This window comes from Dipteris shenzhenensis, chromosome 1, assembly GCF_047967505.1.
Source record: "Dipteris shenzhenensis isolate YYH24624 ecotype China chromosome 1, Dip_SZ_1.0, whole genome shotgun sequence".
NCBI classification, from domain to species: Eukaryota; Viridiplantae; Streptophyta; class Polypodiopsida; order Gleicheniales; family Dipteridaceae; genus Dipteris; species Dipteris shenzhenensis.
The window spans coordinates 889,081-906,077 of NC_141596.1; the positions used below are offsets into that span (position 1 = coordinate 889,081).

Below are 16,997 nucleotides of genomic sequence, written 5' to 3' on the forward strand. Positions count from 1 at the left end.
AGAGTGTCACACACTGGCAATTGTTTTTTGCTTGGCAATTCATGTATCTCTTGGCTCAGCAAGAAGCAACCAACAATTGCCACATCTAGCTGTGAGGCTGAGTACAGAGCCGCTTTCACTGCTACAGTAGAGTGTGTTTGGCTTCGACAAGTTGCTTACAGATCTTGGTATTCGCCAAACATCCTCCACTATTGTCTACACTGATAGCCAGAGTGCTTTGGCCATTATGCGTAACCCAGTGTTTCATCCGCGTACCAAGCATATTGAAGTTCACTATCATTATGTTCGGAAGCGGTTGTTAGCAAGAGACATAGAGTTGTCCTATCTTCCCACAGAGGACAACATAGCAGATATGTTTACAAAGGCACTTCCTCGTCCCAAGTTCGAAGTCTTCCAACAGGCTTTACACTTGGTTCCCTTTGTTACATGATCTGAAATCCCTTGTACATTCATAGGTGGCTATATCCTTTTGGATGAACATGTGCCACCATGACCAGAAAATACCAGGTATTCTGAGACGTTTCCAGAGTACTTCAGCCCATCCCATTGTGGGGGGTTTGTAGGCCATCTCTTGGTGGTTTTAGTGATGCCCTATAGGCCATGGTATGTGCCTTGTAGACATAAATATAGGCACTTGTAGTGTTAGTGCCTTTTAGGCCACATAGGACACTTAGTCCTATGTGACACCTAGGACACTTAGTCCTAGGTCTAGGTACAATTACCTTGTACTCCTTTTTTCATCTACACTAGTTGACGTGATGGTGTTTTTGAGAGTGCTCTCAACAGAAGCAAGAATGGAAGAGGGAGAGAGAGAAACAGAGAGCCACACAAGTTTTGGTGGGTGCAGAATACCCTAATCTTCTTTTTCATTGATTTATATATGTGTTTGAGTATTGTACATAACCGGGGTAAAGGCACAGTGACCTTTAACCCCCACAACCTCCCACCTAAAGGACATTGTGCCTTTAAGGGAGAACCACCAGGGAGCATACTATCCAATGCCCATAAATACACGACAATACTTAAACCGCTGACTAGGTAGACTCTTCGTTAGCATATCTGCAGGATTATCATCTGTATGAACCTTGACAAGCTCTATGCGCTTGTCCTCAAGTACCTCCCTGATGAAATGGTACCTGACCTCAATGTGTTTGGTCCTTGCATGAAAGACCGGATTCCGTGCTAGCTAAATAGCACTCATGGAATCACTATGCAATGTCGGTACACTTGTATGAATCCCCAAATCTCCCACTAGCCGATCACGCCATATAGCCTCCCTTGAACCCTCTGTGGCTGCAACATACTCAGCCTCTGTGGTAGACAAAGCAACATACTTCTGTGCGCGAGACATCCACGACATTGCACCACCTACAAAGGTGAACACATAACTAGAAGTGGATCTCCTACTATCCACATGCCCTGCATAGTCTGAATCTGTGTACCCAAGTACACGCATGTCTCTTCTACCAAAGCAAATGCACATCTCCTTGGTACCCTTCATGTACCTCATGATGCACTTAACTGCCTCCCAATGCCTCTTTCCTGGATTAGCCATATACCGGCTAACAACTCCCACTACAAATGCAATGTCTGGTCTAGTAGCTATCATAGCATATATAAGACTCCCAACCGCTGATGCAAAAGGAACCTTGGCCATCATGGCCCTCTCCTCATCGAATTTGGGACTATCTGTATGACTCAGTTTCACAATGGAGGCAATGGAGTACTCACTGCCTTCCCCCCCTCCATATTGAAATGCTGCAATACTTTTGTAACATACTCCTCCTGTGAAAGCCAAAGGAGTTTCCTACTCCGATCACGCGTGATGCGCATACCAAGAATATGACCTGCAAGTCCCAAATCCTTCATATCAAAGGCCTCATGCAACTTGGCATTTAATGCATCTAGCTCATAAGTATTCTTGCTAGCCAATAGCATATCATCCACATATAGTGCCAGGAGGATCAGGCTATTATCCTTAGCCCTTTTAGTGTAGAGGCAGTGATCAATTTCACTCCTAAAAAAACCCTGGGACCGAATGAAAGCATCAAATTTCTGCTACCATTCTCTAGGCGCTTGCTTAAGACCATAGAGACTCTTCTTCAGCTTGCAAACTAAATGCTCTTTGCCCTTTTCTTCAAAGCCTTCCGGCTGCACCATGTAAATTTCCTCATGCAGATCCCCATGCAAGAAAGCTGTCTTGACATCCATCTGCATAAGCTCCATATCCTCCGCTGCCACTAGTCCAAGCATGCATCTAAGTTTGGTCATCTTCACAACCGGAGAGAATATCTCATCAAAGTCCACACCCTTCTCTTGCTTGAACCCTTTAGCAACCAAACGGGCCTTGTACCTAGGCACATCATCACCTGTGACCTTCATCTTGTAGACCCATTTACATGGCAATGCTTTCTTTCCATGTGGCAAAGAAACCAAGTCCCAAGTCTTATTCTTCATAAGTGAACTCATCTCTGATTGCATAGCATACTCCCACTTGCGTTGATCCTCGCACATCATAGCCTCTCTGTAGCAAGAAGGCTCCCCGCAATCAGTAAGCATCACATAGTCTACCCCTGGAACAAACCTATCAGGCGGTCTAGACACTCTAGATGATCTTCTCATTGGCATTTCAGCTTGCTATCCCACCTGCATATCAGCCTTATTTGGCTCATCATTTCCACCAATAGATGATCCATCACAAGCCAGGCCACAAGGGATGCAACAGTGTGCAGCAAAAGCAGTAGGGAAGAAAGGCTGTGTCACTACATGGTCAACAGGTACGGAAGGTACCGCAGGAGGTATAGCGGTATGGGATGTTGCACAACTAAAGTCCATCAAGGACACGGGGTGATCTAAGAGTAGTCTACAACAAGATATCCAAACAGCCTTACCACTTGTTTTCCCCGCAGGTGTTATCACAGTTTCTCGTTGAAAATTACCAGCATGTCTTCAATACCAATGATACTCAGCTTCATCACGTTGGAGTACGAATATAACTGCCACCAGCGCGGTGGTCTGCTTCTATTATTATTATTACAAGACAAGATGAATTTCATACAATTCATTCGGTTGGGCTAGTTAGACACTACATATACTTGGGATGACTTTCACGGGTTGGGCCCAAGTTTACTGTGGAACCAGCAGCACATAAACGCTTGACTAGAGGATACGGTTCATTGTCGAGGTTGGAATGACTGCATCGAATGACTGCATCCAGGCACAAACACGCTTGACTAGACGGTACGCTTCATTGTCGAGATTGGAAAGGCTGCTTCCACGCACAGTTTCAGCATATGGACACGAAGTCACTGATTTTTAACTCTCTAGACCAACAATGGTCCTATACGCAGGTACTTTGGGGCAGTAGACACCTTTGTTCCCTGCTTTTATCAACTTTGTCCACATCAACTATGTAGTCTTCTTCAACCCTGCATCATATGATGGAGATTACTACTTTACTACAACATACTGCTATAAGTTCTTTTGGGTTGGTGACACCCTTGTTTACCACAACCTTTTGGATTGCACCATAGCTACACAATTAGCTTCATATCCAAATGCATCTTTGACAGAGCGGCTTCATAGTCCATGGAGACATATGACATGCTTAGCTTTGACATGTTCATCATGCTCTTATGCATAATTATTCATGCATTCATTGTTTGATCAACCATTCTTTCATCCAGAAGACTTCATTTTCTTTGGCATTCTTCCCTCATCCCTTTGGCTATCCATTGGGTTTTATTCCCAAAGGTGAATGCTTTGTATGTTGTATTCTTCGGATTGTAGTGTTACAATTTGACTAGTTTCTACATTTTTTGTTTTAGAATTGCATGGCATTAATGGCATTGTTATAATTCATATTGCCCCTTCACCTTGACAAAGAAAAATTGATAATTAATGCTAGTTTTGTATTATAATGATTCTATAATTGTTGATAGAAATGATTAAATCAACATAGCTTTGTAGATACCAGGTAAAACATGTGGATGAATAAAGTCACATCAAAAGACTACTACCTTCATCCTCCATCATGTGTATGTGTGTGTGTATCTTATTTTTCCATCTAGTATTTACTTGATTCTCTTGTGTCCACACACGCACGCGCACGCACGAATGCATGCATGCATACATATTTTAATTCTAGTTTCCCACCTCACACTATGCATATATGTATTTGTGGTATGTTGGGCTACTATGATCCACGTGGAATGAAACTTGGTGGAACTTTAGAGCATGGTTGGATCAAGCATCCTAGCAAATTTGGTCCCATTTGGAAACCCTTGGATTTCCATATCAGCCAATTCAGTCAACAATTCACATCAAATGGCTAGGTCTATTCATCCATAGGATTTGGACTAATATGAGACTAATGGGAAAATATATCTAGTGAAGCAACTAGTAATAGGGAATTGGAACTCAATTGGAAAATATGACACAATTTTGAAAGCTAGGCTTGGGATTGGTGGAGCCACCAAAGGGAAAGAATGTCATTGACTACAAAGGAGTGTACAAGCCTGTTATTTTCAGCACTCGATGCCTTGTTATGGGCCATGCACTTTCCAATCCATTCAACCTTGCATAATGAATGGAACTCTAGGCTCCACAGTTTGTGCTCCACCAACACTCATGCAGAGCATGTAGCATCACAACAAAGTAGGTTGGTGCCAGCTTACTTCATCATTTTTTCCACCGAAACCTCCATTTATTCAACATTATGCCTTTATATCCTCAGTTTTTCCATCTCCTCATTAGAGCAATCGATAAGGTGAGCACCAAAAAGCGAGTGAGCCAAAAAATGCAAGTGAAATCGTCAAAACAATTGCACAAAACTAGCTATAGTGTGTATGTGGTACACAAGTTTACACTATCTATGTAGGCCATGTGATTAAGTTGTTTGTTTTACTTGGCCCCACTTGACTTACATACCCTACATATCCCTTCACCCTCATTCACTGCAAGGCGAATCGTCATTGGTTGAATGGAAAAGGAAATCTATCAAGAATCTACCCCCCACACCCAGAGCAAAGCGAAGGGCCACCACCAGTAAGTAGAACCACAATTCAATTTTAACATACCTAAAGTATAGTTTGTAAAGCTTTCTTTTATGTGCACTCTTTTGCATCCTTCAACAATGTAAACTTGTCCAATCTAAAGCCATGATACTTACGATAGTTACGATACTATAATAGGTTTTTTTGGGATCGTGCAATAGGTTTGCTGGTTTCGAAGAGAGTAAGAGAAGAGTTGCACAATGAATCAAAATGACCTTCTTCTATTACTTAGACAGATGGTGATTAAGATAAAAACAATAATGAGGCCACACTCTACATACACACGTTGCTCTGGCAACAAGACAAACCAAACTCATAGGACTCTAGGACTTTATATTTGACATTCGGCGTGGGTGCTACCCACCACATTTACTATCATTCGCAATACCCATCATAAGGGTAGTTGCCATTATATCGTACCCACTCATGCCCTAACATTTTTTACATTTGCATATCCTATGTTGGACCCATGTTGGCTGGCCTTCTTTGACATTGCCCAAGGTCTTTAACAATCACGGCTCTCATTGCCTGACTCTTTGTCTTGTTGCACAATGGCTATCTTGGATTGGGCATCATGTAGACTACATTAACTAGTACAAAGAAGCTTCTTCCCATCCCTTATACATGAATTCCAAGGTTCAACAAGGTCATTTTAGTAGAACCACAATAATGTACAAGAACCTTCAGTATCGACTCCAAAATAATTCATATACATACACATAGACCTTGTGCACATAGTTTCGCTTCTATTTCTGGGGAAGAGACTACATGGGCACCCAAACTACATGAGATATCTTTGGGAAGACCTCACTCCAAATGTGGCAAGCTACCCATCAATGTTTGGGAAGACTCGCTCTGAATTTGGCAACCTACCCGTCAATCTATGAGATTTCCCTAAAGATGTCTATGTGGCAAATTACCCATTTTGTGGCAAGTTACCCATCAATATTTATCAAGAAACCCAATTAAACGAACTCACAATGGCGAATATGGAATCTCTCGCCGGGGGGGGAGGGATATAAATCATGATTGGAAATGCACATTGTGTATTGCCATAGCCCTATAATCAAGTAATTTGATGGTGGCAATATTGCACTAGTGATAGGCTTGCCGAGTGTATTAATTACTCATTTCAAAGTAGTTAACTTGCGTGTTGAATTACCTATGGGGATAAATTAGATGATACTAGACAAAAGATGTTGCTTAAGAGGTATCTAGTGCTTTATGAGCTTGTAAAGGCTTAAACAAATTCGGAATAGCCTACATGATTATTTCATTTCCATATAAGTTGTTCATTTCGTAATTCTACGTACGAGATCTCAAAGGAATTCAGTATCATTATGATCTCGCTTTATGTATGTGTATCCTTGGTTGTTATGCATGTGATTGTGGAAAAACATATACAATTTCTCATTTAGTACATCCAATATGAAGTTCAAAATTAAAGTTAATGAATAAATACCTGCAAGGATACAAATGACCATAGTAAAATTTAGGCTATTACTAAACCAAGTATATCAATAGTAAAGTCTAGGACACTAGCAAAAAAACTGAGGATACTTGCATTAAGTAAGCAAGAAGTTAAATGGTGCAAGTACATGAGAATGAAGCAATAGCAAGGATGGATTGTATAGTGTTGTAGTTATTCTTATGATCCTACAATGGAATGATCATAACTTTTACAAACTCATGTAGGTTGTTTTTTAGTGGGCTAATGTTCATCTTGTACCTACCACTGTCAATATAAAACGTGTCATCTTCTTGTCCATTTGGAGAATTTGTAAGGTTTTTCTAGTGCTACTTCAAATTATAGTCTGGGGCCTCAAAAGTCATTTTAGATTGCATGTGATCACATCATTGTAGGGCCTAGTAGGACAACTTGCTATTGTCTCCTTGGAAGGTTTCATTTATTCACCCCTCTACCCAAGTTGTCTTTTAAGCATTAGTCCTCATTTTACCAATTTGTTTACTACTTGCTATCTAGCTATAAATTTAACCTCTCCGCTTGATTATGAATATTCTATATTTTCTTTTAGATCACTTTATAAAATCCCATTGTGCATGTATCTGGCTTTTTCTACTGTCTATTTCCTGATCTGCACATATGTGAAGCACATTAAGTAAAGAAGTTTGTGATTCTACTCACCACACACACTGTGTAGAACATCCTATTTGAAGAATTGGATTGATAAATTGAATTAACTGTTTGCTTACCTTACTAGTTCAATTCCACGCTTGCATCCTCCACTACCAGCCTTCAACTCTGCAATGTTTTGAATCCTTTTTTTTTGTAGTCTTTCTCTTCCTTCTTACTCATCGCAACTCCGTCGTCGTATTCGAGTGCTCTTGGATTTCTCTTTGCAGTTGCTCTGTCAAAGTTGACACAATCTCCATTTGTTGAGTCTTTTCCGTACTCTCTTGCATACATAGCATCTTGTACATTTCCATATTGGATTTGTGAGCCCCAATGTATCCATACAATCCTGGGCTATTCTATCATTCTTCCGCTGTGTACCCTCTGTTGGTTGATTTCTAACCCTCCCCCTCGTTGTTGCCCCCATCCCTGAGATATCTAGGCAATGAGTTGGGATCGGGAGCAGGCTGGCTTTCTTTCTCCACTAGTCTTGGGGGGGTTTTTCCCGATCGGTGCCTTCAGATAGCCGACTAGTATGTTTGATCTTTCCAAGCATTAATAGAAATTTCCTTTTTCTGGGAAAAAAAAAGTGTATACATATGTCAGGATGACATGTCTTTTTTGTGGTGACCTTCCTTTTTTGAACATATAAAATAAGCTCACATCATTATGGTTCACATTACCACTGTTTCTATCGTTAAAATTTACTTTGTCCCCCAATAAATCTCACCACTAGTCTTGGCCAGATGTCGATGGCATTTATGTCATCTTTACAGGTTATAAAAGTTCATAACTAGCAAAAACGTCATTCATGTCTAAATATAATCAACCTAGGTTTCACTTATATGGTGCTATGAAGAATACTACAAAATATATTACTTTGAAAACGCCTGTGTCATCAGCTGCAAGCAGTAGAACTTTGGTGTAGATTACCTGGGCTTTACGAATGACTTCACTTCACTGGCTCTGATACCATGTTGGAAAGCAGACCTACCCATATCTCTATCTCACAGATCAAGGTAGATAGAACAATCACATTACATCAAACACCAACCTTCACTACAAGTCATCTAATATGGAAACTTTGCCAGGATAACACACCCAAAAACGCACTTCAATGCATGTGCACACAGTAATATAGAGAGCACTTCAGATCTGGAAAGATGACACACAATAGTACAGCCAAAGGCAGATTATATCAAGTACAAAACCTGCAACACAGTAGGCCACTACGAGCTCTCTGATACAACCAAGTATGGTACTTCTTTGTGCAACGTTTGCTCCTCGTACTGTTGTACATCTCTCCCCCGAAACGAGCGCGTGTCTCACAGAGTTCAGTAGCTGCTCATAATTGAGCTCTTCTGCTGCCTCCTTTACATTCACTAGTGCTCTCCCACAGGCTGTGCGTCTGCACCAAAGTAGTGCCCTGGATGCCGAGGGCATGCTGCAGGCTGAACTGCAGAAGGAACTGTAGAATCCCCCCCAAGGGCGCCCTTTTATGGGGCACAAGGCTGTCAGATCTGGCCAACCAAACTCTCCAGATCAGCCAACCCAGCCTAAGATGGCCTACTGGGGAAGCCTGCTGCCGACAGCAGGCAGGTCTCCTTGCCTATAAATAGGCACAAGGCTAGTTGCCTTTCTGCTGTGTCTTTCTCAACTATCTGCCCACCAGAGGAGCTCATTGCTGGGGATATGCCAGCCCTACCGCTAGCCCCAAATCAGGTCAAGATGCACAGCAGCCCACATGGCTGCCCTTCTGCCAGCCCTACAGTCTGTCTGTGCTGCCCATGTGGCAGTGCTCTTTTCTTCTCTAGGATCATCCCATGTGGCAGTCCTCTCCTCTGCCCTTCCCCTATAGATGTCAAGCCCCTTTGTCCTCCTCATTTGGGGGCTCACAGGTGGGACACTGTACCTCATATTCGGACAACATAGTCACATGAACTTCTAGAAAGGTTGCATACAGTATACATTTTTAGCTGTACATGTTTTTAAAATAAAATTTCAAACTTTTCAATGGCCTGTCTAATTGAGCAGCTGGCCCCAAATTAATCCTAGCTAGGCCAATCTATGTGCAGGGACTGCACCCAAAGATTGTAGAATACAGCTCAAAATTTTCTAGCATTCTTTATCCGAATTATTACACACAGATTGCCAATAAGGATCCCTATTGGTATCTGGATTTTGAAGACCACCTAATTAGTGCCTGAATTACATTATACAGAACAAAAGAGACTAAAAGTGAATTTATGTTGTTTTATGCGTAATCAATCTTTAGAACCATTAAATCGGCCAGCTAAAATACTTTAGTTGAAGTGTAAGTGCCAAGGTGTGGTTTGGACCCTTTCTCCATTGAAATGAAACTTGGCCACCATTGAGAATAATAAAGGATAGCATACTATCAAATGCAAAGTTCTATTATCTATACATAAGCTTCCAATGAAAATGAACAAAAGTTTCCATTACAATATACAAGTACTCAAAGTGGGTCTTTTATATCACAACTTGTTACAAGCCAACATTCTCTAGAGGAAGAGGGTTGTGGTTCTTGATCCGTAGGTTGACCATATGGCTAGATCATCATAATAGGATGTCAAGGCTAACCATACAATTGGAACAGCATAACAGAAGGTCAAAACGGTACATAAAGGGTGGACCACTTGTCCAGGGCAGATTAAGCGTGGAGGACATAGGCAATCTTGTCTCAATTTCCTTTTATCTGTAGCGGGACTCTGTCCTGATCTAGCTGTGGGCTGTAGTCTGATTAGAAAAACAGCTCATTTAAAAGAAAAGGATATGGAAAAATTTTCTAGTCATAACACCTATGAACCAAGAAAGCATTTGACATGCATACCATTGACTGCTACAACAACAATCTCTTAGCAGCAACCTTTCTGAAATCCAAATACATGCCAATATTCTCTTGTACTAAGGAGCAAACTAAATTTCTCTGTTTACACCTTTTACTTCTTCATAACGGGAAGCTGCTCGTTTGTTTACTATAAAATTGCATCTATAGCAAGGAATTTCCTTAGGAGAGGAAAATTGGGATTGCTTAACAAGAAGACATCGCACTCTGGAATTATCAATGCCCGTTGAAAGGCCACACATACTGCATAACTCTTCCAAGTCCCCTTCCTGCACAAGGAGGAGGGAGGAAAAGTCAATCAAAGCTCGACTCAAAACAAACTTCATATATCTCACTACAAGAATATGCAAGGCAACACTGCACTTTATTTTCAGTGTCGTAAGACATTATATCCACAAGGTATTCAAACGAGCAGCCAGCACTAAAACCAAACTTGTCAAGATGCAAGAGAGTGCACTAGATTAGCAATACTCATGAAGTACATATGACTAAGTGCATTGGCACAAGAAAGTATATGAATTGACATTGTACTCAAAGCTAGAAGGCTAGATCTCTCCCCTCCCTTCCACATCATGAGCAAGTGTTTAGCTACAAGAAAGCATGAGAACTGAAATTGTTTGCACACGAACAACAAAACATTCCTCCCTTCACCGCAGCCCCATTTTTCACACAAGTATCATGACCCCAGACCCATTTTCTACAATTAGGATGCAAGATCGCAGCCACATGATGTGACCCACAATCCTGACCACCTCAAAACATGCATTTACTTCATATGGATGAAAGCAGATTTATAACTTGATGCACAAAAGATGTGATCAGCTGTCTTATTCAGGGCAATAAAATTGTGTAAGGACAGGATTGACAATACAAAGGCAAGGGGTAACACCGGATCTAATTTTTTAGTTAGAAATTGTCCCAATGACATGTAAAAAGTACATCACTCAAAAGTGACAATATTGTAGAAGATAAAAATAAGGGGCACAAAAGGGATCTAAAAGTGACATGCCTTCATCAAAAGTAGCTTTGCAATGTCTGCTAGTGAAATAGGGTGAAGCTTATAACCCCCTTGGTTCATAGCTGCCAAGGCATTCAAACGGACCTGTATTGCAAATGCCATCAACAAGGAAATAATTGTAAGTCATTATAGTTTTGAAAGCAAATGTCTTTTATTTTTGTATTGCCGAGTGTCACATCATCATACCAACCTTGCAAAGTCATACCTCATTAAAGTGAAGCTCCATAAGGCAGCCTTGTAAGAAAGTTGCGCCGAATGTTAGACTAAAAAAGGTCTTAAAATTGCCCGTACGGTAGCATCTACAAAACTTTACACACATTAGGTGTTGGCATTTCAAGTGCTTTAAACATGTAGGATGAAAGCATGATAATTCAGAAGACAAACAAGCACAAATTCTGCATGCATCCATAATCTTAAATTCTAAGAAATTTGAAAGTACTAACGACACGGTTAGGCACAACACATGGACATGCTTGCTTGAAACTATTGGATCAAAACCACCACCTTAACAAAGGTGGAGTAAGGAGAGGAGCGAGCAGAAAAGGAGAAGAGAGAACAGCACTGAATGACCGATTGTACACTCAATTAGTGGTAAAGAATGAAGATATACATACCCATTCAGAATTACAATTAGGATTTCTAACCCTTTGCTTTTTTAGCACTCTTTTTATGTTAGTGCATATTCATAAATGCACCTTCTCTCAAGATCAACATCATGAAGTAGGCCTCCCCTCAATATAATGATTCCAGGGTTTGAAGAAGCATTAAGAATTACTGTTGCAATAGGGTTGGTCACCTCCCCATCTGTAGACTGTAAGCCCCCCTATGAGGAGAGCAAAGGGGGGGTGAACCATAGGGTGACACATGGGCAGCACTTTGACTGCCATGTGGGCAGCATGCTCACAGGCAAAAAACAGATCATGGGGCTGCCACATGGGCAGCAAACAGGCTGCCATGTGGGAAGCACAAAGAGAGGAGTACCTGGCAGATGGAGCTCCTGGAGGGCATATCTGGCATGGAATTGCCACGTGTCTGCCAATGACTGGAGGGATCTTAACTGCACAGGGAATCCAGCCAGAAACAAGGCGATAACCTGGCAGCAGCTGTGCAGAGGCTGTCAGCAGGCAGTACAGAGAAGTTTGGAAAGGCTCCAGGGCCTGGAAGAGGCCTGAACAGGTGCGGAACAGATGCAGCAGGGATTGCACAGGTTTGGAGAGCCAAAAGGCCCTGGATCAGGTCGGGGTAGGGGCTGCAGGGACTGGCTAGTGGTTGCCTGCCACGTGGCCAGGCAGGGCCAGCCCTACATCAGTTTATGTGCCCCACCACGGGGGATTTACAGAATACCAGGGAGGCTGTTGGGTTGCCCCAAATCCCCCTACCGGGTCACTTGACTTGGGGGCATCCCAGCCCCTGTGGAAGGAGGCCATTGGGGGCCGGGGCCTCACTTTACATCTAGTCAGGCAGAACTTCAAGGAGCAGAAAGGAGCAGCACCATTGATGCCTACATCCAGGAGGTTAATTGGAGGCTGAAGAGCTGCAGACTTAGCTCAGCAAGGGACTGTACCCTTGGCTGTCTTCTAGGGCAGCAAGGAGCAGGGATCACGGCATGGTGCCTAAGGTCTACAGAAGCTCATTGAGGAGCACGCGGACTCAGGGATCTAGACGTGCCAGGGAGGTAGTAGGACAACACTTTTTTGGGTAAGGACACAGGACCACTCTGGACTTCTTTTGTATCGTGTCTTGTCGGACGGAAATATATTTTGGTTCATTCTATGTCTCTTGTGGAGCGTTGTCTACTTATTGGCTTGTGCACGCACGCACACTTTTTTTTTATAGTGAAAGCTTTGATTGATTATATTACAAGAATAGTCACCTCAGAAAAGAGGCGCTAGAAAATACATCAATTGAAGATCTCAGTATAAGCCAAATATACATCCTGATCTATCTAGCGAATCTGCAAGCAATCAAAGAAAGATTTCTGCAGAGAACGCTTAAAAAAAGCAAATAAAGAAAAATTGGGATCACTAAAGACTTTACCATTGCGGTCTGTCCATAAAGTCCTAAGTGCCCAATAATGAGCCCAAATAAAGAAAAGATGAAACTCCAGTCGCTGTGTGAATGAAAACCAAAGAGCTAGAAAAATTTCCCAAAGAGAAGAGTCGGGAATCTCGCTCGTAGCCTCTATCGAAGAGAATCCAGAAATTGTCGAGAAGACGGGCAATGCCAGAATAAATGAGGCACAGTCTCCTGAGAAATCAGACACCGATGACATAGAGTAGGAGCAATGTGCCTACGGGCCAGCAAATGTCCAGATGGAAAAATTCCCAGAAGCACTCGCCATAAAAAAACATGTTGCCAAAGTGGAATCTTGTACGCCCAAAGTTGCCGCAGTCTTTTTCTCCACCACTTAATTGGCCGATGCATTCGCCAAATAGAATTACCCCTTTCTGAAACCCAGGGTTGAGGCAAAAGGATTTTTTTTTTTTTTCATGAAAAAGACTTCTATTAAGTAAGAACAAAAACCCGCGAGAGCAAGCTCAAAGCGGAATACATCATGAAATCATGAGGATAATAAAAAACCCCCTCAGAGTGAGGTGGAAAGAAATGAAGAAAGAAGCCCTCCTAGCTGAGGCTGCACGGGAGTCCCCCTGCATACCCGTCCATACGGCCATCAGAGTGTGTACGATGTCTGTCCAGATACTAGCCAATGTGTGCGAGGGATGAACCTGAGTACCCTCCATAGCCTCTGTGCATCTGGATCTCCAGATATGCCAGGCTGCTATGCTCGCTATAATCTCCCAAGAAGTATCCACAGAGGCATGTACAGCTGTAAAAGGACGGTGTGGAACCACATCCAACGAGCAGAGCTCAACCCGATGACGTCGAACCGAAATGGCCCGGGAGGAGTCAAGTCCCTCATAGAAAACCTGAGGTCCTGTAAGAGAAAGCCAAGCCACCGAGCCCCAAGTCATAAAGAGTGGGGAATGGGCAAAGTGACTGAAGATCCTGGCTATCCCCATCCAAATCAATCTCGCCTGTCTGCAATCCCATAAGCAATGCTGAATAGACTCCGAAGCAGAAAGGCAACGAGGGCAAGTAGGGTCGGCTCCGAATCTGGACCTCCAAAGGTTCACTGCAATCCCTCCATGAATAGAAAGCCAAAAGAAGATAGTGATCTTTCTATTCCTGTGGGATTTCTAGAGCCTCCTCCAGAAGTACCTCTGCTGATCCGCAGTAATACCAAAAGTCTCCCAATGAGGAACTCTGGAGGGTCTCCAGCCTCTACTACTGAGCTGAAATCTCCTGGCATTACTGACCGTGTAACGAAAGAAGGGGATGGTCTTCTCTCGATGCCCCGCGTCAATCCACTCCCACTCTCCGGGGTCCCACTGTAAATACCTGATGGGAACTCCTATAGAGCCAAAGTCTCCAAGACCCGGTGGAGAGTAACTGGGGGTCAGGGTCTAAGAACCACTCTGAATCTGATCCCTGCATCAAAAGGCCTACGACCCTGATAGGCTGAAAAGCAGACTCAAGCAATATATCATCTGAAGATCTGAGCAATCTGCCACCATCCTGGACACTGAAAACCAAAGCATCCTCCTGTGCATCTCGAAAGGCTAAGACCTGAAGTGGAACCCCGCCTCTCGAGAAAGTACCTGCCCAAGTGGAGGTAGTGAGAGGCATATCATCTGTGTCTATCCAAGCCTCTGGAAGGGCTGTCTCAATCTGCAAGATCCTCCCTGCACTCCCTCTGAGATGTCCTGTCAACCTTGACTTGGTTTCCTCTGGAAGCCTACGGAAGGCTTTCCAAGATCCTAAAGAAGAAGCAGGTCCCCTCTCCCACCTGGCCCACTGCATGTAGAGTGAGGCACCCAGTGGTCTGCCACGATCATCTAAAATACTGTCGTTCCACATGATGGGCTGCCTATCAATCTCTTCCCGGGAGGAAGGAGGAATCCTCCGAAGAGAGCTTCTGAAACTAGCCCAAGCTTTCAGAATGGCAACCATGAGAGGGGAAGAAGGTGATCTGAGGTGTGCTGAGGTGAAGATCCATCTAACACTGCTCATCCAGTCTCCTCCTGAGGAAGGTGTGCACCTCTGTATGCTGCTGATAAGAAAGTCCTTCCACGGTTCCTGTCCTGGCAAAAGTCCTCGCACCACTATCTTGCAAAGTAAGGCTCTGCACTGTAAATCTGGATCAATAATATTGAGACCCCCATCCTGTGTAGGGAGGATGAGGGTCTCCCAAGCCACTCTGGCTAAGGCATCTGCTGTGCCATCAAGCCCACTCCAGAGAAAGTTCCTGATCGGTCTTCTTAGCTGAATGATGCAGTCCCTAGAACGGCACCAACATGAACAAATAAACCAGGCCGTGGCCAAGAGGACCTGGTTGACCACCACAACTCTAGAGGCAAGATCCAGCTTGGCTGAGCTCCAAAAGAGAAGCTTCCTTCTGATGCTCTCCAACACGGGAGCAAACTGCTGCGTGGTAGAAATACCCAAGCCGACCTGGCAGCCCAAATACCTGATAGGCACACCCCTCTGAACCCAAGTGAACCCTATGTCAAGTCCCCAAACTGGAGTGTCCTCATCACTGATCCAAAAGCCATTGGATTTATGCCAATTTATCTGCGCCCCTGCCGCCAAGCAAAATAAATCCAAAGCTGTCCTGAAAGAAGTCAATGTCTGTGGAGAGGCATCCAAATAAATCGTTGTGTCATCAGCCAACTCACTGTCAAGCAGCTCCTCTTCTCTTCTGATAGAAAGTCTCAGCCCAAAGATGTCAGCTTGAGATCTAACATAGATGCTCATAGCTTCGGCCACGAATAAAAAAAGGAAAGGAGCAAGGGGGCATCCCTGACGGACTGATCTCGAAATCTGAAATCTCTCACCCCTTACCCCACCAATAAGTACCTGGCTATGGGCTGATCTGTACAAAGAGGAAACACCTCTGATCCAAACGTCAGTGAATCCAAAGCGTAGAAGGGTGCCCTCCAAAAAACTCCAATCTACTCTGTCATAAGCTTTTTCAAAATCCAACAGTAGAATGGCAAGATTCTGGCCACTCTGCATGGCCCACTCTGAAGCTTCCCAGAAAGAAAAAATGTTATAAAAAATACATCTGCCATGCACAAATCCCGTCTGAGTGTCGTGGATAAGATCAGGGAGAAGTGGCTGCAATCGGAGGCTGATAGCCTTGGCCAGAATCTTGTAACAAGTCCCCAGAAGTGTGATAGGCCTCCACTGGGACAATAAATTTCTGCTACCTCCTTTTGGGATAAGGTGGATGAGGCCCTCTGTAAGCGATTCAGGCATCTCGCCAGAGTCCCAAATGGCCTGCATGCCTGAAGTAATATAGTCTCCAATCATATCCCAAAATGCAATGAAAAAAGACGGGGTAAGGCCATCTAAACCTGGGCACTTGCCCTTGTGAAGGGCTGAAAGTGCAGTCCTGAACTCTGTGTTGGTGAAAGGTGCGTCAAGTAGAACATGCATATCCGGATTCACCAACACTGGGATACTCTGCCAAATAGCCTGTCTAGCATCCTCTATATCGTGTGTCTCAGGATCAGCAGTAAGGAGGGTGGCATAGAAATCTGAAGCTATGCGTAAGACGTCATTTGGCTCTGTCTGTAAAACCCCATGTGAGTCAATAAGCTGAGATACACTCTCTCTACTATGTCTAGGGCCAAGAGTAGAGAAAAAGTGTTTATTGACTCTACCACCCATCTGAATCCAGAAGGACTCCCGTGCATGAAAGGCATACTCTGCTCTCTGATCAAGCAATAACTGCAGATGAGCCCTCGCTGCAGCAAGGCGCTCCTGAATCCAAGCATCTGAAGGCCGTTTCTGCTCTTCCCTCTGCAAAGCTGCTAACTGCTGGCGAACACCAATCTCACGTCTGAGAATATCTCGTCTCCT

At 43.5% G+C, this 16,997-nt stretch overlaps 1 protein-coding gene across 5 annotated transcripts in view; it reads right to left on the bottom strand.

Moving 5' to 3' along the window:
* Nucleotides 1-9,611: 9,611 nt before the first annotated feature.
* Nucleotides 9,612-16,997, bottom strand: part of SAC3C (SAC3/GANP/Nin1/mts3/eIF-3 p25 family) — a 63,729-nt gene continuing 56,343 nt past the window's right edge. For 2 of the 5 annotated variants that reach the window (XM_087394123.1, XM_087394015.1), the window contains 3 exons: nt 11,278-11,371; nt 11,064-11,156; nt 9,612-10,323 (listed from right to left, as the gene is read on the bottom strand). In XM_087394123.1, the coding sequence (XP_087250249.1) occupies nt 10,126-10,323; nt 11,064-11,156; nt 11,278-11,371 (385 nt within the window). In that variant the 3' untranslated portion in view covers nt 9,612-10,125. Of the gene's footprint in view, nt 10,324-11,059; nt 11,157-11,262; nt 11,380-16,997 lie in introns of those variants that run through there. The other 3 variants (XM_087394069.1, XR_015543200.1, XR_015543205.1) reach the window with 3 other exon arrangements.